The sequence below is a fragment of the Geotrypetes seraphini genome, chromosome 3, assembly GCF_902459505.1.
Source record: "Geotrypetes seraphini chromosome 3, aGeoSer1.1, whole genome shotgun sequence".
Lineage (NCBI taxonomy): Eukaryota > Metazoa > Chordata > Amphibia > Gymnophiona > Dermophiidae > Geotrypetes > Geotrypetes seraphini.
Genome location: NC_047086.1, coordinates 337145093 through 337168004, shown reverse-complemented (window position 1 = coordinate 337168004; position 22912 = coordinate 337145093). Strand labels below are relative to the sequence as shown.

Here is a 22912-nt window from a genome sequence, read left to right as displayed (position 1 = left end):
GCCTTAGCCTGTAGCGAATCTATTTCTCGGACCTACTTCATTTCTCTTAGGTACCTTCTCCCTCCGTTAGCCAGCAGCAGTTACTGAAGCACGCAGCGGCGAGCTTCCGCCTCTCCTCTTTCCGATTGGTTTCGCTTTGTGCAGGAGCGTCTTGTACGATAAGCTGCAGAACAAAAGTAAACACGACGTCGGGGTTCTTCCTGTTTGTGCACTGGGTCATAATGAGCCTGCAGCCCCTGCCTCCAACTGCGACTATAAAAATCGACCAGCAGTAGGAAAATTGTTTAAAAAAGTAAAGCTGAAAACCCTTTTTCTGGCGCTTAAAAAAAAAAAAAAAAAGTCAGACGGAGGCGAATTTGCAGCCAAGATGACAGCCGGGCGCTCACCTAATCTAGCCGGGCGGGGCGCCCGGCTGAAAGGCACTAGGGAGAACACTGCCCATGGTAAGGAAAAAAACAAGTGTTCTGTTCAAAACATAATATGCTGATGACACAAAGTTGTTCAAAGTTCTTAAATCGCAAGAGGATTGTGAAAAATTGCAAAAGGATCTTGTGAGACTGGAAGACTGGGCGTCCAAATGACACATGACGTTTGATGTGAGCAAGTGCAAAGTGATGCATGTGGGAAAAAGGAATCCGAACTGCTAATCCAAAATATGCTGAGACCAGTAAAATGGTCTTTTGCTGTGCGGGGGTCAAACTGTGGAACTCACTGTTGGTCAATTACGAAAATATTATGACATGGGTAATTTCAGAAAACTATTAAAACGCAGTTATTTGTTAATGCATTTTTCTAGGAACTGATCTTTGCGATTGTTCTTTTGATGGGCACTTTACATGATTTTCTGATGATTTTATGTTAATGTTTCTTTGATTTTATTTGTCTTACAGAATTAAGTATGTAATGATATGTAAACCGTTTAGGTTTAAATGGTATATACATTTTTAAAATAATAAATAAATAAAATATAGCTATGTGATGTTGGGTTCTGTGTTAGGAGTCACTTCCCAAGAAAAGGATCTAAGTGTCATTTTTGAGGATATATTGAAACCCTCAGCTCAATGTGTGGCGGCTGTTAATAAATCAAATAAAATGTTAAGAATTATCAGGAAAGGAATGAAAATGTTATAATGCCCATGTATCACTATGGTATGGCTGCACCTCAATACTGTATGCAGTTCTGGTCGCCATATCAAAAAAGATATAGCGGAATTAGAAAAGGTACAGAGAAGGTGACAAAAATGATAAAAGGAATGGGATTACATTACATTAGTGATTTTTATTCCACCATTACCTTGCGGTTCAAGGCGGATTACAGAAAAGGATTTCTGGACATGTCCAAAGGTGTTACAGAGTAAAGCAGGTTGCTTCAGAGGATTGAAATGTTTCATTTGGTGTTAGTCTTCATGGATTTCTTGAATAGCAGGGTTTTTATTTCTTTTCTGGAAGTTTTGTAGTCTGGGGTTGCGATTAGTAGATTGGAGAGTTGGTGGTCTAGTTTTGCTGCCTGTGTGGCTAGAAGGCCTTCGTACAGTTTTTTTCCATTTGATGTCTCTGATTGGAGGGTATGTGAATGGTGTCTGGGTTCTCCTGTGTCTGGTTGTGGTAGTTTGGATTAGGCAGTTGTTCAAGTAGGCTGAGCTGTCACCATTTATGGATTTAAATAATAGACAGTAGAATTTAAATAGTATTCTTGCTTGAATTGGGAGCCAGTGTGAGTTGAGGTATGCCTCGGTGATGTGGTCGTGTTTTCTTAGTGAATACATTAGTCTCAGGGCTGTGTTTTGTACTGTTTTTAGTTGTTTAATCATTGTTGCGGGTCAGGGGAGATAGAGGATTTTGTAGTAGTCGAGGAGACCTAGGACTAGGGACTGGACCATGAGTTGGAATTGTTTTCTGTTGAAGAATTTTCGAACTTGCCTTAGGTTTCTCTTGACCACGAATGATTTCTGTATTGTTTTGTTGATTTGTGGTTGCATGGTGCAGCATCTGTCTATCGTCATTCCCAGAAGTTTTAAAGTGGGTTGAATGGAGTATGTGATTGAGTTTATTATTAGGTTTGTTATGGTTGGGGATTTATTGTTTTCGAGGCATGTGAATTTTGTTTTGTCTGTGTACATGGTCTTTCATCCATGTTGCCACTGTTTCTAGAGTTCTGTGTAGTGTGTCTGTCATGGTGGGCGTTGGCTGATCAAAAGGAAGGAGAATGGTGATGTCATCTGCATAGGCTATAGGAGGTTAAGCCTATTTTGTCTAGGCAGGTGCCGAGGGATGTAATGTAGAGATTGAAGAGTGTTGGGGATAATGGCGATCCTTGGGGCACGCCACAGGGATTGGACCATGGTTCTGATTTTTCTTTGGTTTTTCTTTAATCTGTAGGTCCTGGATTGTAGGAATCCTTGAAACCATGTGTGTACTTTGCCTGTGATTCCTATTGTATCTAGTATTTGTAGCAGGATGTCGTGGTCTACCAGGTCAAATGCTGCGGTGAGATCTAGTTGTATAATCAGCATTTTTTTGCCTTTGCTGAGATGTTGTCTAGCTGTGTCCAGAAGGGAGCCTAGTAGTGTCTCAGTACTGAAGTTGATTCTGAATCCAGACTGTGCAGGGTGGAGCAAATTGTGGGTTTTCTAGGTAATTGGTGAGGAGTTTAGCTACGAGGCCTTCCATTAGCTTGACATATAGTGGAATTGAAGCTATGGGATGGTTGATCTGTTGCTCCTTTTGGGTCTTTGAAGATTGGGGTGACGATTTCGGAGAGGTCTTGTGGGAAAAGGCCATCTGTGAGCATGATTTGTATCCATTGCATGAGGAGAGTGCGGAATTTTAGGCTGGAGGATTTTAATAGATATGGAGGCATTGGTTGAGGTCGCAAAATGCGTGGCTGTATTTTTTTTAGAGTTTGTTAAGGTCGGACCATTGTATTGTGGAAAAGTGGGACCAAGTTCTATTGCTGCAGTTGATTCTTTTTCTGTGGGGGGCATTGTGATCTCTTCTAGGTGGGTTGGGGTTCTTGTGAAGTTTGTTCTGGTAGTTGTAATTTTGTTTTTCAAGTATTCAGCTAAAAGGGTGGCTGAAGGGGGAGGTTTGTCGTTTTTGGCTAGGTAGGGTTTGGTGTCTGTGATTTCTTTTAGTAATTGGAATAATTTTTTTGTGTCCTGGGCTTCTATGCCTATTTGGTTTTTGTAGTATGTCTTTCTTTTTTCTTTTAGTTTTTATAGTTGGTTTAGTATTTTCCATGCTGCTCATGTGTGTTCTTGGTTACCTTTTCTCTATTTTCTTTCTAGTGTGCATTGTCTTTTGAGTAGGAGTAGTTCATTGTTGAACCATTTGTCTGATTGTCTGCTGATTCTGGTTTTTGTTTGTATTGGGGCTAGCTTATCTAGGGTAGTTGTACTTATATTGCACCAATGTGAGAAAGTCTTTGGGGTCACATTCTTGGATTGTAGCGTCTATTTTATTCCAGAATTTGGAAGGGGTCGATATATGTACGTGATTTGTAGGTTAAGCTTTGGGATTTTGGTTTGGTTTTGACTTTGGCCCACTTGATATTGTAATGGTCTGAACAGATGGATCTGGACCATTTTCCGTTTGAGGTTTGAATCTCTGGTAGAATGGGCTGTTGGGACATGAAGGCTGCAATATCTAGTTGGTCTCGTGTGTGGTTTGTGGGTCTAAGATCTTGTAGGTTAAGGCTTTGAGGTAAGATAGGGTTTCTACTTGCTTAGATTTATGGTCTTCAAGATGGAGGTTTAGATCTCCTAGGATTAGGTTGTAAATTGCCATTAGTGAGTTTCGGTATATAAAATCTTCGAATTCTGGTCTTGCTGTGTTCCAATTCCCTGGTGTTATGTAGCAGAGCAAGCAGGTTATGGATCCTTTTAGTTTGGTGCTTGAAAGTTGGCAGGCTAGTAGATCCATGTATGGGGTGGATGTTTTGTCTAGTATGTTTAAGTTTAGGGAGTTTCTGACTAAGATGGCTAAACCTCCTTCTCTTTTTTTGTTCCCTGCAGACCACTGTTATCTTGTATCCCTTCAGGCAAACTTCTGTTATCCTGGGGTCCGAGTCTGAGGTTAGCCAGGTTTCAGTGAGGAAGAGGCAGTCTAGATTTTCGGTTTTTATCCAGTCTTTTATGTGTTCTGTCTTTGGGCCTAGAGCTCTGATTTTTATGTAGGCACATGTTAGTGTGGTGTATTCTGTTTGCACACTATTTGTTGCTTTTGGGTAGACAAGTGCTCTTGGTTGGGGGTGTGGTTTAGTCCTGGAAGGGTTTGTTGGTCTTCTCCATGTTGGGGTGTGTGGTGATTTGATGTATGCAGATCTGGGAGTTTATGTTTCTATCTGTAATGGTTCTCCTGGCTGGGTGATGAATTCTGTTTGTAGTTGGTATTGGGGAGATGTTGTTTGCTGCAGCCTTCCAGTTGGTTAGGAGCAAGATGATCAGTAGGATAGTTTGTGTTTGTGGTATAGCTTTCATTGTGAAAGATGACTTCCCTATGAGGAAAGGCTAAAGCGACTAGGGCTCTTCAGTTTGGAGAAGAGACAGCTCAGAGGTGATATGATAGAGGTCTATAAAATACTGAGTAGAGTGGAAAGGGTAGATGTGAATTGCTTGTTCACTCTTTCCAAAAACACTATGACTAAGGTAGTACGATGAAGGTATTAAGTAGTAGATTTAAAATAAACCGGAGAGAATATTTCTTCATACAGCGTGTAATTAGATTCTGGAATTCGTTGCCAGAGAATTTGGTGAAATCAGTTAGCTTAGTGGAGTTTAAAAATGATTTGGATAATTTCCTACAAGAGAAGTCCTTAGGCCATTATTGAGATGGCTTGGGGAAATCCACTGCTTATTCCTAAGATAAGTAGGATATAATCTGTATTGCTACTTGAGATCTAGCTAGGTGCTTGGAACCTGGGTTAGCCATTACTGGAAACAAGATACTGGGCTTGATGGACCTTCGGTCATTCCCAGTTTGACAATTCTTATGTTTTTATGTAAAATAGCAACCGTAAACAGCCAACAAATGCCTCAAAAGAGCACTGAACTACTCCTATTGAAAAAAGGCAATACATAGTTAGAATTCTTCCCTGCCCCTAAGGGCTGACGTGCATCCAAGAAATCACTTGGTGAAGCATAAACAGAATGAGACAGTAGGCAGGCGCAGTAACAGTAGGAGTCTAGATGGTCTCACCTATCTGCTGGAAAAGAGCTTGCTTGGTTAAGTATATAATCTCCATTTCGAGTACAATAGATGAGACATTCTAGACTGCTGGTACATACAAATGTAGCCCCCATAAAGTAAGGATGGGCTGACTGCACCAGCCCTCAAAAACGAGGCATCAAAAGCAGAGTCCAGTCTCACCGCCCCATCTACTCTGTAAAAATTGGCAAACATATGGAGTGAGGACCACATTTGCCACCCTGCAGATCTCAGAGGAGACAGCTCTAACTTTGGTCAAAGAAGAAGCCACACTTTGTGTTTAATGTGCCTTGACAGACATGGGAGATTGTTTCCCAGAATGAATGAAGACTGACAAAATGGCCCTACAAATCCATCTGGAAATCATGGCCTTGGAAATGGTAGCGCCCCACTTAACAGAATGAGTCAACACAAAGAGTTGGTCAGAGATGCAAAACTAATTTGTGACCTCCAGATAGGGAAGAAGCACTCTGCACACATCAAGTTTCTTCAGAAGATGATCTTGTGTCTTGGAACCAGTAGGTTGAAAACTAGATAAACACACTTCCTGATTGACATGGAAAGTTGAAACCAACTTCGGAAAAAAGGAAGGAGCCATCCTCAGGGAAACACTAGTCTCTGATATGCGGAGAAACTGTTCTCTACAAGAAAGAGCTTGGATTTCTGAGACACGCTGAGCTGAAGTAACAGCAACCAGAAACACTGTTTTGACCGTCAAGTCCAAGACAGAAACCTCTCAAAGGGCCTCAAAAGGAGCCTTGGATAGGGCTAGAAAACACCAGGTTGTGGTCCCAGGAAGGAAACGGCAACTTAACTGACGGTCTGACATGAAGGAGCTCCCTTCAAAAATCAAGTGACATCAGGATGAGACACCAAAGAGGAATGACAATCCCAGGTTCTAAAGCAAGAGATCCCAGCCACTTAGACCTGAGGGGTCACCACAGTAAGGCTTTTTTATCAAGACCAGCCTGAAGAAAGGCAAGAATCATTGTTATCGGAGCTGAAAAAGGCTCCATCTTTTCCTGAACGCACCAATGCTGGAAAGTCTTCCATGCCTTAGCATAAGCAGACACAGTAGGTCAGTGTTCTTCAACCTTTTTACACCTATGGACCGGCGGAAATAAAATAATTATTTCATGGACCGGCAAACTACTAGGACTGAAATTTTTTTTTAAAAACTATCGCCGCCCCGTCCCCGCGAGCTCGGTCCCACAAACCATCTGATCCCATCCGCACAAGCCTCAAATAGTTATAATTTTATATTGAACATATTTTATTAAAGTATAAAAAGAAACAATATTCTATACAATTGTCATTTTATAAATACAAATAATACAGGGTAAAGATCAACAAAACCCCTGTCTCCCCTCCCCTTCACATATATCCCCTCTACTATCAAGAAAACTGAATAAGCCAAATTATTACAGAATGCTACACAAATATCAAGTAACAGAATACCACAGTCACACATGACAGGAATGGTGTTAGGGGAGTGGAACTAGGGCAACTGCCCCCTGGTCAGAGAGAGCCCTAAGCCAGCTGGAAGCTAAAGAAGCACTGCCTGGGCTTTGCACTCCCCAATTATGTCTAGCAAGATACATATTTCAAATCTGATATATTTGAATCACAAGATAGAAATAAAATTATTTTTTTCTACCTTTTGTCGTCTCTGGTTTCTGCTTTCATTGCCTTTTCACTCTCTTCCATCCAGTGTCTGCCCTAAGAACATAAGAACATAAGAATTGCCACTGCTGGGTCAGACCAGAGGTCCATCATGACCAGCAGTCCGCTCACGCGGCAGCCCTCTGGTCTAAGACCAGCACCCTAACGGAGACTAGCCCTATCAGCGCACGTTCTGGTTCAGCAGGAACTTGTCTAACTTTGTCTTGAATCCTTGGAGGGTGTTTTCCCCTATAACAGCCTCTGGAATGCGTTCCAGCTTTCTACCACAGAACTTCCTTACGTTTGTACGGAATCTATCCCCTTTCAACTTTAAAGAGTGCCCTCTCATTCTCCCTGCCTTGCAGAAGGTGAACAACCTGTCCTTAGCTACTAAGTCTATTCCCTTCAGTACCTTGAATGTTTCTATCATGTCCCCTCTCAATCTCCTCTGCTCAAGGGAGAAGAGGCCCAGTTTCTCTAATCTTTCGCTGTACGGCAACTCCTCCAGCCCCTTAACCATTTTAGTCGCTCTTCTGTGGACCCTTTCGAGTAGTACTGTTTCCTTCTTCATGTACGGTGACTAGTGCTGGACGCAGTACTCCAGGTGAGGGCGTACCATGGCCCGGTACAGCAGCATGATAATCTTCTCTGTCTCTTCAGTCCAGCATCTGCCCCTTCCATTCACTGTCTGTCTTTCCCTGCCATCTCTCCTCCTGCCCCCCCCCCCCCCAATTTGGTCTGGCATCCATCATCTTCCTTCTGTTCCCCTCATGGTCTGGCATCTCTATCCTTCCCTCCCCCCTGTGGTTTTTAGCATCTCTCTCTTCTCATTTCCTCCACTCAGATCTGATATCATTCTCTGCTCTCTCTTCCCTTTTCTTCTCTGGTCTTCCTTCTCTATTTTCTGCCTCCATCTAAATTAAATTCTTTCTTACTATTTAGTCCCGTTTCCCTCTTTTCACTGTGTCTATGCACAGTTTGTCACCCCTTTCCCTCACCCCTCCATTATCTTACTATTTTCTTCCCCTTTATTTATCTCCTCCTTCCATCCAGTATGTGTTCTTTCCCCACTTCCATTCAGCATCTACTCTCCCCTCTCAACTGACATCCATCTGCCTTCTGCTCTCTCTCCCTTCTCACTTCCATCATTTGTCCCCTTCTCTCTCTCTCTCATCTCCTCCATTCCATCATCTGTCCCCTTTTCTCTCTCTCCCCCCCCCCCAACTTCCATCATCTGCCCCCCTTCCCCTCACTTTTGTGGGTCACTTTCTTTCCCCTGAGGGTGGCTCATGTCAGAGGGGAAGCTTTGGCTGAGCAGAACCGCTTGCAAGAAACAGTGGAACTTACTTGATTGATTTCGATGCTGGGGCCCGTTGCCGTTTGAAGGAAAAAAAAAAAAAAAAGGGATCTGCAAAGGCGAGAAGAAGGGAAACCTCCAGGACAGCTGCTCTTTGCCCTCCTTCAGCGACCCAAGAGTCCAGACCAACAGTGGCAGCTCTGTGTACTTCTAACTTCGGCACAGAGCTGCCCCTAATCAATAGTTTAGCGCGGTTTCATGAGGCAGCCTCGGGGCCTTTGATAGCCAGCCCGCTTCGATGATGCGATGTGGGCCGACCTAGCAAAGGCCCCGAGGCTGCCTTATGAAACCGCGCTAAACTATTGATTAGGGGCAGCTCTCTGCCGAAGTTAAAAGCATACAGAGCTGCCGCTGCTGGTCTGGAGGTGCGGAGACAAGGCAGGAGGCAAACGCGGTGGAAGGCAGGAGTCCTGGCACAGCAACTGCAACAGGAAGTTGCAAGTCAGCTGACGCTGGCCTTTCGTTGCGGAGGGGACCGAATCCTTCGCGGACCGGGAAGATTTTGTTTGCGGACCGGCACCGGTCCGCGGACGGCGGTTGAAGAACTGTGCAGTAGATGACTTTTTAGATTTGAGAAGAGTGGCAATGATCACACTTGAATAATCCTTATGTTCTAAGGCTGTGCTCTCAAGAGTCTTGCCGTAAGAGCAAAGCGAGTCAGGTCCTTCATGCAGACTGGGCCTTGAGTAAGAAGGTCCAGAAGGGCATTAGATTGCGTATTGTGGTCTGCGATTCCAATCTGGTGCCACCAGAATGATGCAGCCTAAATGAGTTAAGATATGCTAATGTACTCAGCCAATCGTGGGTCATGGTGGAAAGATATCCGAAGGCCACTGCTGCACTAGGGTGTAAAGCCCCTTGCTTCTTGACTCTGATCTTTGACTGAAGAAACGAGCTGCTTTTTTGTTCCCTGCTGTGGCCATGAGGTCAAAGCGGGACTGCTCCCAGCACCGCACTATTGTCTGGAATGTTGCTGAGGACAGCTCCCACTCTCCTGGATCCAACATCTCTCTGCTGGGGAAATCTGATCGAACGTTGTTGACTCCTACCACCTGCGCCGCTGTGAGCACTTGGAGGTGACATTCCATCCATAGAAAAATGAGGTGGGCTTCTTGAGCCAGAGTGGTGCTCTTGGTCCCTTCCTAGTAATTGACATAGGCTACTGCCATTGAATTTTCTGAGAAGACCTGGACCACCTGGCCCTCCAGAGTCTTCCGTAATCTCACCAGAGTCAGACAACTGGCTCTCAGCTCCAACCAGTTGATCGACCATTTCCTAGCTTCGAAGGCTGGCATCCGGCATTGCCACTACCCTAGAGGCAATCTGCAGAGAGACTGCAGAAGAAGCCACTAATCCATGCTGACTTGAGCCTTTAGAGTCCAGGAAAGCCTGGTCTATAACGCATCCCGTTGTGGAGTCCAGCGTGAGAGTAAGGCATGCTGAAGAGGTTGCATGTGCGCTCTTGTCCAGGGAGACATGCCCAACGTGGCCCCCATGGACCCCAGAACCTGAAGTTAGTCCCACAGTGATGAAGTCTTCTTCTCCCAAAGGGAAGACATTTGAGAGCACAGCTTCCGTTTGCATTACTCTGGAAGATAGGCGTGGCCCACAGCCATGTCGAATAGATCACCCAGATCCATTCTAGAGATTGCAAGGGTGTCATATTGCTGCTCTTGTAATTTACAATCCAGCCCAGGCCCTCTAGCACCTGTATCACCTGATCCACCGTGTGTCGACCTTCTTCCAACGAGGGAGCTCTGATCAGCCAATCGTCTAAGTAAGGGTGAACCTGCAGACCCATCTTCTGCAAGAAAGCTGCCATGACAAACCATTACTTTGGTGAAGGTATGGGGAAACGTAGCTAGCCCAAAAGGCAGGGCTTAGAACTGGTAACATGGAAGCATAGAAATTTGCAGTGAGACGGAAAGATTAGAATGTGCAAATAATCCTCTATGAGATCCAGAGAGGCAAGGAACTCTCCCAGGGCCACCGCTGCTATTACCAATCACCCCTTCTCCATGCAGAATCTTAAGAGCCGCATTGACTTTCTGAAGATCCAGAATTGGCCTCCAATCTTCGGAGCTTTTCTTTGACATGATAAAATATATTGAGAGGTCGGGCAGTACCAGCTCTCTAGCTTGAATATCAAGCAAGCGTTGAACAGTGGCTTGAATCTTGAATGCCTTGTCTGGCCACCCCGCAGGAGAGTCCACAAACCAATCCATCAGCACCTGAGCAATTTCCAACTTGTAGCCCGACCGAATAATGTCCAGGACCTACTGGTTGGATGTAATACGAACCCAAGCTGATAGAAAATCCATGAATCTGTCCCTAATTTATAGAGGTGGACCCTCGCCCTGGCGTCATTGAGCCTTTTTGGCGGAGGGCACGGGACGGGCAGAAGTCTAATTACACCTGTAGCTGGAGAACTGTTGCCGGGAGCCCTGGGAATACCTCGGAGTCGTGACACTTGCATACGGGCGGGAACACCTGGAATCATGAAAATTAGAGTGCCCAAACTCCCTTGAGGACCTGGGTCTGCTATCAGGCAAGGATTTAGGGCAACAGTCCACCACCGAATTCATTAAGTAGTCCAGTCCTTTGCCTTTTAAAGTGAGTCTAGCCAAATTAGCTTTAGAAGTGGAATCTCCAGCCCATTGCCTGATCCAGAGCATCCTGCGAGCTGAAATGGAGTATGTTGATACCTTGACAAGCACTCGCATCATATCATATAAGGCAGGGGTGGGGAACTCCGATCCTCGAGGGCCGTAATTCAGTCGGGTTTTCAGGATTTTCCCAATGAATATGCATTGAAAACAGTGCATGCAAATAGATCTCATGCATATTCATTGGGGAAATCCTGAAAACCTGACTGGATTACGGCCCTCAAGGACCGGAGTTCCCTACCCCTGATATAAGGCATCGGCAGCATAAGCTCCCCCAGCCAAAAGAAGTTGAGGAGCCTCATTCTCCAATGTGCAGAGCTGGGACAGACAGGTGCGTATGAGAAACGCTGCCGAAGCAGCCTTAATGCCCAGGGCAGCTGCATCAAAAAGCCTCCGGAGGACTACATCCACCCAGCGATCCTGCATATCTTTAAGCACCACACCACCCTCACTAGGATGAGAGGTGCGCTTAATCACTTGCACAGCTTATGAATCCACCCTAGGCTAACCCAGAATCTGCTGGCAGTCCAGTGCTAGATGAAACAAAGGTGGCATGGCTCTGGCAATCTTAAACGTGATTTCTGGAGAGTCATATTGCTCCGAGACTAAAGCGTTCATATCAGAGTGCCAGGGCAAAATTGTAGATTGTGAGTTGTAGGGATATTTCCGTATTCACACCTGAAGGTTAGGCCTCTATGATGTCATCAAGCCTGAACCATTGTTTCAAGAATCTCTCTCTGCAAGCAACTTTCAAGCATGAATTTTGCAAGAAGTAAGAAGTACACAGCTTTGCTGTTTCTGCCTGATGCATTATGGGGATGTACCCGAATGTTGCTATTCAAGGGCATTCATCTGTGCTTTAATAATGGCACAGTGTGAATCTTGAAGAAATTATTCTGTTCTTATCTGTCTAATGGCCCTGGGTCTTCCAGCATATATGATACTTTATACAGAAAGGCTATTCATCAAGTTCTGTTTCTGGATTGGTCCGAGGAAGTCATCTGATGAGATTCAAGAAAAGAAAGGTGCTAATTAATTATTAATTAGTTAGTCTGTGATAAGGTCCGGGGAAGCTCAGATCTGCTCACAGATGTTCTAATTGTAAACTTTTTTCTTTCAATAATTAGACCTGTAAGCTACCTCGTGTGATTCTCTGCCTAAGAGATAGAAATTCAGACATTTAAAAACTGTTCTGAACTTAGCACAGATAAACGGAACTTATTGCTGATGATTTATAGCCTCATCAAGGATTTTCAACACGTGTAACTTTTACAACGGTATTCCTGACGTCTTCCAGCTGACAAGAAGTTTTCTCTTCCACCTAATTGTGCCGGAGAGGCTAATTAAGGGTGAGCATACGGAAATTACTTTTATTAGCTTGGGAATTAGATAGGAATCATTTGTGATAAAGGTAAAGGATTGAAAAGTTACCTGGGTGATAATATAATCATTTGTTAATCAGGGATTATTATTATAAGGAATTCAGCTCATTTAAGGACTCCGAAATATGATCTGGCAAAACCTTAGACTTAAACAAAGTACCATTGGATCATACCCTGGCTCAAATGCTATAGAGGGCTCAGCCAAGCCAGAAAACAGACCCAGATCCCCCGATCTGGGGAGCGCTACACCTGTAAATTAAGGGATCCGCAAGCTGGTCATCATCCGGATCAGGCAGCGCTGGGACAGTGGTCAACTGAAAAGATGTTGAGTCCATAGAAGCATCTCCACTTAGAGGCATATCTGATGCAGAGTGGGACTGCGCAAGGGAAGATCGCTTGGCATGAAACTCATGCCACAAATATTTCATAAAATCTGATATGGCCTACGGCTCTTGGGGTGCAGAGTCCGCCCCTAGATAACTTTCCCTTGCATTTCTGAGGCTGCGGAGGATCCATGGCCTGATGCACAGAATTATCCGCTGTGATGAGCCCTGAAAATAAAGAAGGCCACCCCACCAAGCTAACTGAGCATTTAGATACTGCTTAAATGAGGAAGAGGCTAAGCTTTGTAATGTTGTCCATCCTGGCAGCGCCACACACATGTGGTAAAAGGATGCTCCACAAGCGCTAAAGTTGTGCAAACCTGGCATGAATTCATATTAGGAGAGCCCAAGGACTCCATCCCAACAAGTTCTGATGCAAAAAAAACCTGCAAAATAAAAAAGCAGGGAGCTTTTGGGAAAAAAGATAGCTAATATCCAAGATGGCCATCACTAAGAAATTTGTGCCAAAAACACAGTATTTTTACACACAGAAAAGTTTAAAAACAGCAATTTTAGGTGTTTTTTTTTAGGAGGGGGAACCCAGGGGAACATGCAGAAACACTGAAAACATTGAATTCCAAACCTCCCTTGATCCATCTCACAGGCTGACAACCTGTGTACTCACTGGCCTGTGCTTAGATATCAGAGAGAGTACTGCAGCCTGCCTCAGCTCTGAAACAGTAGCTGGATCAGAGATTCACTGCCTCATGCTGGGAATGCCTGTTAAACGCATATATTTGATCTTGTCAGACTCACTGCCTGACTGCACCTCCACTCCTGTGATGGGCGCGCTCATTGACGGGCAGAAGCGTGAAAGCGCAGCCTGAAACCTGTGAGATACTGCAGAGTCTCTAAGGTAGGCACAATAGCTTATGCACAAACCAAAGGACCACCAAAAAGGAGAAATTGGGGATGGCTCCAAGCTCTTATGAAGCAGATGTAGGCTAGCTACCAGATACCACAAGGGATTGGCCTAATAGCTGCAGACCAAAGTCTGTGTGATCTCAATGCAAGCAGAGCTGAAAAATCTGAGTGCCAAAAATCCTGAAAAGGGAACGAAAAAGACACCGAATAAAATAGAGAGAGCAGAACAACATACTCCTGCAGGCACATGTGCAGAAGGAAAAAACTGTAGGTAGAGCTAATAAGGGAAAGGGATTAGGACTTATATACCACCTTTTTGTACTTTTACAACTACACTCAGCGGTTTACATACAGATACTTCAAGCATTTTCCCTATCAGTCCCAATGAAGTACAGGAGATACACAGAGAATATCTGGAGTGGATTCTTTCTGCATAGGCATGCGGCCATAGAAACATAACCTAGCTGTCTAGAATTTCTTGCCTTTTGCACTAGAAATGCAATTACAGAATTTATATTAATTTTCCATCTAAACTGAATTGTGAGCAAATGTACATAGAAGTTAAAATACAATCTTTTACTTATAGCTGAAAATAGACTTGTTGGCCTAATGATTTATTCCACTGCAATAGGCAGGTTATCTCTCAATGGCCATGAGCCATCTGCAGAAGGAATCCAGTCTAGAATTTTTTCTCTGACCCTCCTGTACTTCACTGGGAGCTGTATTGCAACCTGTAGTTTTTCCTTGTGCACGCGAGCCTGAAGGAGTGATTTTGTTCTGCTTTCCCTTTTTCTTATTTTCTTTAGTGTTTTTTCATCTCTTTTCAGAGTTTTCTTTCTGCTCGGAGCGTTTCTTCAGCTCTGCCTATGCAGAGAACATGCAAAACTCCATGACAGGCCAATCCCTGGTACTGTCTGTTAGCCAGCCTGCATTTGTTTCTTTGGTGTTCGGGGTCATCCCCGCTTTTTCCTCACCTTCTGTTTAGCAGGGGATTGAGCTCAGGCTTTTAGTCATCCTTTGGTGGCTCAGCAGTGGCTCGCAGGACACCAACTGCATTTTCACCTCCACCCTTTCTCTTAGCGAATCCGTTGGTCTGCAGGTACATCAGGCACTGTTTCTGATCAGCTTTGAAGCAGTGAATCTCTGATCCAGCTACTGTTTCAGAGCTGAGGCAGGCTACAGTACTCTTTCTGATATCTCAGCCCAGGTCACAGTGAGTACACGGGTTTTCAGCCTGTGAGATGGATCATGGGGGAGTTTGGATTTCGATGTTTTCAGTGTTTCTGCATGTTCCCCTGGGTTCCCCCTCCTAAAAAAAACAAACCCTAAAATTGCTATTTTTAAACTTTTCTGATTTAAGCTTCTGTAAGAGATCTCAGACAGGCTGCAGCAATGAGTAAGGCGGATTGTGTATGTGTGAGGGGGGCAGGGGTAGGGTCTGAATTTTTAGAGGTTTCTGCATGTCGCCCTGTGTTCCCTCACCTGAAAAATCCTAAAATCGCCATTTTTGTACTTTTCTTTCAGTGAAAAATATTGCTATTTTGGCACAAATTTCTTTACATTGGCCATCTTATATTCTAGCAATCTTTTTTTTTTTTTTTTTAAGCTCCCTGCTCTTCCAAAACTTCAGTTTTTGCCTCAAACTTGTTGGGATGGGAATCCATGGACTCTTTGACTTCAAATCCTTGACAGGATTGAGCAGTTAGTGCCTCCTGAGTGACCTTGTGCCTTGTGGCACAGCTGGGAAAGTCAGCAGCACCATGCTTAACCTCTCCCCTGCCTAAGCAGGTGACAAAACAGCTATTTCTTTTTCAGGGCTCAGTAAGACTGAATGTTCCACACAAAAGGACATGGCAGTTCAAGAAATGCAAGGTCAAGTCATTTAAGGTGACTCTACTCCCCAGAGACCGAAGGCCTTCTCATAATTTATGAAATATTTGTGGAATGCATTTCAAGATAGCCATTCTTCCCCTGAGCAGTCTTGCTCCGCCTCGGGCTTATCTTTCAGTGGTTTTGCCTCTTCAGGCACATCCTCTTCTCAATCAGGTCCTCTTCTCAATCAGCCGTTGTTCCTGAGTTAGCCAACCCTGATTTCGGCAAAGTTTATGATGAGGATCAGCTTGCAGACCCCTTGTATTCTGGGGATGCTTTTCCCGTGTCAGGGGACTTGGGACAGTATGTTAGATCTTCAGATCCTATGGATTTTGAATCTGGGGATGATCCCACGGTTCTGTGTTTATTTAAGTCTGCTGCTTTGTCAGATCTCATATCATAGAGACTGCAAGAGTTGAATTTAGTCCCTTAGCCGGTTCCTTCTGCCTCCTCTAGAAAGTGCTCAGGGTGGTGAGAGCTATGTCCCATCTGCACCCTATGCAACAGGAGTGCTAGCAGCTTTTTAGTCAACCTAAAGTGGACTCTGTGTGACTAAGCACACATCCCTTCCCAGTGAGGGTCATGTGATGCTTAAGGACATGCAAGACCACTGTGTGGATGTGGTTTTCAGAAAACTCTTGAGGCAGCGACTTTGGGAGTAAAAGCTGCCTTGGTGGCATCCTTTATCACACGTGCTTGCTGGAGCCTCCTGAGCTTCTTTTAGCTGGAGCAGATTATGTAGCTGATGCACTGTATGACCTTGTGCGAGTCTTGGATAAGGTGTCGGTGTATTAGATTTCTGCTCACAGAATGCTCTGGATCAGACAACGGGGAAGTGATTCCACCTCTAAAGTTATTCTTGTGCAGCTTCCTTTTAAAGGGCAGCTATTTGGCAAAAGTCTAGATGACCTTATGAATTCTGTGGTGGACCGTCGCCCTAACTCTGTTTGATAGCAGACTCAGAACCTCTAGAGGGTAGAACACTTTAATTTTCATAGCTCCAGGTGTTCCCACCATATTATGGTGCCACATCTCAGAGATTTTTCCAGGGCTACAGGCAAGGGTTCTCTGGCTCCAGGCATATCCAGCCTTCCACCTCCCGGTCTGCTACAAACTGGAATTTGCCCGGCCTCTGACAAATTGGTTTGTAGACTCCTGTGGGGCTCTCCCAAACCTCCTCTCTCAGGGTCCAGTCTTCATGGAAGATCCAGATTGCTTTGCTCTTACATGCCATATTGAGCGCGAAGCACAAAGGATATTCTGAGGTAGTCATTTATACTCTTCTGAAATCTGAGTTGACTACTGTCTCTACCTATGCTAAGGCATGACTTTCCAACATTGGTGCAACCAAGAATGTGTGGAGCCATATTCTGCTCTAGTTTCAGTGGTGCGGGCCTTGATAAGGGACCGTAGTCCTTTGCTTGCGTGTCACCCTAATGTGGCCAGATTTCTGTATGGTGCTGTTCATATTAGCCCACCAGTTAAACTACTATTCCTTCGTGGGACATTAACTTTGTTCTTTCTGGCATCACCAAGCCTCCATTTGAGCCTCTGAAGAATGCTTCTCTCAAGGACATCACGCTAAAGGCAGTTTCTCTGGTCTATGTTCTGTCTTGTAGAGAACCTTTCTTGAGGATTTCAGAGACTGCGATCTCTCTCCGCACGGTTCCTTTGCTTCTGTCGAAGGTAGTGCTGGCATGCCATGTTTCAACCTATTGGGTCTATGAAGCAGGACCATATTTTGAAGAAGTTGGATGTGCACAGAGTTCTGCATTTTCTGGAGGTCACAAATGAATTTTGCCTTGCTGACCATCTGTTTGTGCTGACTCATTCTTCTAAGCGAGGCACTTCTGCTTCCAAGGCCACTATTGCCAGATGAATCTGTAAGGCCATTTAGTCAGCCTTCATTCTTTGCGATAAACAGTCTTCTGTTTCTGTTAAGGCACATTCTACCAAGAGTATGGTCTCCTCGTGGACCGAGACTAGGGCGATCTCCCCTGAGGAGATTTGTAGAGCAGCTACTTGGTGCACTGTGCACACGTTTGCCAAATTTTACAGAGTGGATGTGGCAGCAAGACAGGACTCTGCTTTGGATCCTGTCTTGAGGGTCAGCGCAGTCAGCAAGTCCTAGGAGTTTGAGACTTATTTTGTATGTCCCACATGTCTAGAATGACTCCAGAGGGAAATTCCTTCCGCAGCAGTGGCTCTGGGGTAGCTTCTCACCTCTCTAGATCTGATGGAGGTGTACCTGCATATTCCCATTTTTCTGGACCATAGAAAATATAGGTTTCATGTACTTCAGGAATATTTCCAGTTTGCGGCTTTCCCGTTTGGATTGGCAACAGCCTTCAGCACTTTCACCAAGGTAATGGTGGTGGTTGCGGTTCATCTGGGTGCTCCCCTATCTGGACAGTGGCTGATCAGAGCTCCATCCAAGTTGTATTCAGAGTGGGCAGTGCTGCAGGTACTGGATCTGCTACAGCTGTTGGGTTGGATAGTCTAGAAGAGCCATATAGAACCAACCAAGGGTTTGGATTATCTGGGGATTCATTTTGACACTGCAAAGGGCCACGTCTTTCTTCCTGAGCCACACGAACAGAAACTCAGGAAACAAATCTTAGAGCTCATAGGTATGTTGATTCCTATAGCCTGGCATTACCTTCAGGTGCTGATCTCAATGGCAGCCTTCCTGGAGGTTGTTCACTGGGCCAGGATGCATATGTGACCTCTCCAGAATGCTTTTGTCTTGATGGCTCTCTCGGTGTAATTTTATAAAGATACAACTCCCCTGGACAGGAACCGTGAGGAACATCTCAAAGGTTATGGCTCTTTGAATCATGTGGGTGACTGTCAGGACCGATGCCAGCCTGTTCAGTTGGGAACCCATTGCGAGGGCCGCTCAGTTCAGAGCCATTAGAAAAGGTAATCCATAAACCATCTGGAGCTCCAAGCCATTCAGCTAGCATGTTTAATATGGTGCTTTAGTTAGATTGTGAGCCTTTTTGGACAGATGGGGAAGTTTTAAGCACCTAGTGTTAACTGCCTTGATCCGACAGTAATTATAAGGAAAAGCGATATATCAAACAAACTGAACATACATACATACATACATTGAAACTCTGGAAATGGTCCTGGATGGAAAAGCAGTCAGAGTGTTCTCTGTCAGTGCCACAACAGCAGCGTATGTGAACAGACAGGCCCCAAACATGCTCCCTTACATCTAAAGCAGTGTTTTTACACCTATGGACCGGCAGAAATAAAAGAATTATTCTGTGGACCGGCATCGGTCTGTGGTGAGAACACTGGGCTAAGTCATGGGTGAGACCCTGCCCATCTCCACCCCAGACCCTGCCCCCATAATAGTACTAATTGCACCTTGCACGTCCCGTGCTTCATCTGGAAGCCTTCCCTCTGACGTTGCAACGTCAGAGAGAAGGCTTCAGGTTCAGGCGCAGGATGCACGTAGGAGCCACTGACCGTGGCTTTGTGCACTGAATCAGTTAGGAAGAGGGAGCTGGCTTGAAGATAATGCTGCATTGATCGCACCGTGGACCGGCGGTTGAAGAACACTGTTTTGGGCCTGATGCACGTGCTGGCCCTGTGGACTGGCAGGAAATTTCTGTGGACCGGCACTGGTCCATGGACCGGTGGTTGAAGAACACTGATCTAGAGGATCAGATGCTGTCCTAGTGGGCAGAAACCCATCTACATGCCCTTTCCGTAGCCCACATAACCAGAGTGTAAAATATTCAGGCCAACTTTCTCAGCCAGCAGTCTCTAGACTCGGGGGAATGGAGTCTCTCCCCCAAAGGGCGTTCAAACTCATTGTGCTTTGCTGGACCAGATCAGTAATGCATTTGATGGCTTTTACCAAGAACGTTAAAAGTGAGGCACTTTAGTCGAAGAGAAGATTCGGGAAGCTTAGGGGTGAACACGTTAGTTCAGCCCTAGCCCATAAAGGATCTCCTTTATATCTTCCCACCATATCCCATGGTGGGCTGCATCATCTGCAAGATTGCGACTCATCCAGTACTCGTGATTCTTGTTGCCCTAGACTGACCTCGCCGACCGTGGTATGCAGACATAGTACATCTTCAAAAAGACAGGGGCCTCAAGCTCCCGGTTCATCCAGAGCTTCTCAGTCAGAGACCAGTTCCCATGGAGAATCCAGAGTGCTTTGGTCTTACAGCATGTCTCTTGATCGCATGATCCTAGTTTGCAAGGGCTATTCGGACATAGTTATTGCGACTCTACTTCAAGTTGAAAAGCCTTCCACAATGGTGCCCTATGCCAAGGCCTGGCAAGTTTATCAACAGTGGTGTGAAAGCTATTGGATGGAGCCGCTACAGTCGGTTATCCTTGCCTTTCTGCAGGCCTGCTTGAAAAAGGACTTGCAGTGGCATCCCTCAGAGTTCAAATGGCAGGCCTCTCTTGCTTTCAGGTGCACAGAGGTAAAGTTTCACTGGCAGCTCATCCAGATGTGACCAGATTTCTAAGAGGTGCTCAAGTTGCAGCCTCCACTGTGTGAACCTTTTCCGTCCTAGAATCTTAACATCATTCTAAAGGGTCTCACTAAAGCTCCGTATGAGTCACTGCAGGAGGCATTCATCTTGGATCTCACGGTGAAGACAGTGTTCCTGGTGGCGATCGTCTCATATTACTATCAGAATTGCAAACTCTTTCATGCAGAGAGCCCTTTCTCAGGATCACAGAGGGTGGAGTAACTCTCCATACTGTTCCTTCAACCCTCCAAAGGTTGTATCCGATTTCCACATCAACCAAGATTTTTGTCGGCCTGCTTTTCATCCCACAGACTTGGGTAAGCAGGATAGGATTTTACAGAAACTGGATGGGCATAAGAATTTTATTCACTTTCTTGAAAAGACCAATGACTAAATGGGGCAGACCGATGTCTAAAGCTTCTTTAACCAGATGGATTTGCGTGGCAATTTTATCGGCATGTCACCTTTGGCAAACAGCTGCTGGTTTCTCTTAAAATGCACTCGACTAGGAGTGTCACATCTTCATGGGTAGAGTCTCAGGCAGTTCTTTCTGCAAAGATTTGTAGAGTAGCTCCTTGATCTTTTTTTCATACCGTTATGAGGTTTTACAGAGTGGATGTCGTGGCTTGAGATGGCGACACCTTTGGATTCTCGATCATGTGGGCAGGCTCCTCTGTCCCACCCTAGACGTCAGCCATTGCTTTGGTATTTCACCTAACATACATACTCCTATATAGATATAATAGAATGAAAGATCAGGTTCTTACCTGAATAATATTCGCTGTTGATTTTCACATTACTCTGTACAGCCTGCCCTCAATATTCTTATTCGCCTGCTATCTGCCTAAATTCCAGAACTGGAATAGTTCTCCTGCCAGTTAGATGGCTGAGCATAAAGAAATCTTATATAAGTGACTTGTTGAGCTCCTAGCTTCTTTGATGTTAGTGCTTATTGCATACAGCAGGTTGATTCACTATTTGTTGCTATGTTATAAATGCTTGTTAATAATTCTTCTTTTTATAAGTTGCAGAACAGATATGTATGATTGTAGGGAAGTTCCCAGTACCCCTTGTTTTCTATTCAGTGGAGATCGATTGCTTTGGTACAACCTGAAGGGGGTACTAAACTCCGCTAGAACTGAAAGCTGTGAGTGGCACACTTCTGCAAAGCCAGATCACGGCTTGGGATTGATAACCTAACATACGGACTCCTATGAAGATTAACAGAAAGAAGATTATCCAGGTAAGAACCTAATCTTTCATTTGTTTTTATGTTGTTACCTATCTCTTTGCATAAGCAAAGCTTAATTTTTCACAACTTTTAAAATTCAGATTGTTGAACACACTTCTGTCACAAAAGTTTTGTCTACAAATGAATGTAAAAGTTTAACAAATTGATATGTTAGTTGAATGTAGTAATTCATAAATGGATATACTTTGAAAAATGTTTTGTGTATTTTTTTTATTAGGTTCACACATTTTATGAGGCTGTGGGTTACATGATTGGTGCACAGACAGACCAGACCGTTCAAGAACATTTAATAGAAAAATATATGTTGCTTCCCAACCAAGTATGGGATAGTATAATTCAACAGGCAACAAAAGTAAGAAATAATACATTTGATCACATGTCTCTACAGTTTATAAAGAGCAGGTTTGCAAGTAGATTTATAACTTGCGCTGGCTTTTACAAAGCCATGATAGAGGTTTCTACTGTGAGATAGCAAGGTAAATGCTCCAACACATAGAATTGGAGCATTTACCTCGCCAGCTCACAGTGGAAGCTTCTACTGCTGCTTTGTAAAAGGAGCCCTTAGATTGTTAGCATTGTTGAGTCATTTTAAATATGGCATTTATAGGAGGCTGAGCACTTCTTGGTGCTCAAGGCCTTCTCTTCTTGTTAAAATTTATAGTGAAATTGTAATTCCAAGAGCAGTTAAAAGAGGGAAAAAATAGTACATAGCATTTAGTAAATATTTTACTTATTGATAGTTGATAAGATTCTTTTTCTTTTTCTCTTTCCTATTTAAACCAAAAATTATTTTTGTAGTTAACAGGAATGGTTTTTCTAGTTGTGATTTCTTTTGTTGGCTGTCCAGAAAAATAGCTGCCTGCTTGCCCTTGGAGAAATCTTCTGATTGAGCCTTGCAGGAATGCTTCTCAGTAGCTTTTTGAATCAGTGCATTGCAGTTGTGTATTAGAGAATGACAGGGGGGAAAAAATCTGTCCCCATCACTGCCCTGTCACTGGACCGCCGACCCCTTCACCGCCCCGTCCCCGCAGCAACCACCCTTCCCTCGCCACCTCACCGCCCTTCAGCGGCCCGAGAATCTCCCACCCTCCCCCTTACCTTCGCAGTGTAAAGAAACTTAAGGGAAGGAAGGCGCGTGGTCACCGATCGCTCACACGGCCCTCTTGCCAAATCTATCTCCCTCCCTCCCCCTTACCTTCTTTGCACTTTAGAAAAGAAACTGATGCCAGCAAAGCCTGCCTGTGCCGCCCTGCAGTCGCATGTGTGTGGATGGAAGCTTCTTCTCTGACAATTGTCATTTTATAAACACAAATAAAAAGAGCAAGGTTCAACAAAACCCCTCCCTTTCACAAATATCCCCTCCACTATTGTGAAAACTGAACAAACCAAATTACTACAGAATGCTACATAGAAAAATCAAGCTAACAGAATACTTTAGTCACACATGGCAAGAATAATGTTAGGGGAGTGCAACTGGGGCAACTGCCCCCAGGTCGGAGAGAGAGCCCTAGGCCAGCTGGAAGCTAAAGAAGCACAGCCTGGACTTTGCGGTCCCCAGTTATGTCTAATGCCAGCTATAGCAGGATACATATTTCAAATCTGAAATATTCTAATCACAAAATATAAAATACATTTATTTTTTTTCTTTTTGTTGTCTGGTAATTTTATTCTTCAAATCACATTGGTCTCAGGCTTTGGTTTTAGGTTCCTTCTGCTTCATCGTGGCATGGCTGGCTCCTGAAGGTAAAATAGGCGCAAGAGGAGCTG

At 44.5% G+C, this 22912-nt stretch overlaps 1 protein-coding gene across 5 annotated transcripts in view; it reads left to right on the top strand.

Moving 5' to 3' along the window:
• The window catches only part of XPO1 (exportin 1), a 555220-nt gene that overhangs the window by 283231 nt on the left and 249077 nt on the right, over window positions 1–22912 (top strand). For 4 of the 5 annotated variants that reach the window (XM_033936440.1, XM_033936437.1, XM_033936439.1 and 1 more), the window contains one exon: window positions 21363–21497. The exons of the other annotated variant lie outside the window; for it this stretch is intronic. In XM_033936440.1, coding sequence (XP_033792331.1) covers window positions 21363–21497 — 135 coding nt within the window. The remainder of the gene's footprint in view (window positions 1–21362; window positions 21498–22912) is intronic. 5 annotated transcript variants of the gene reach the window in all.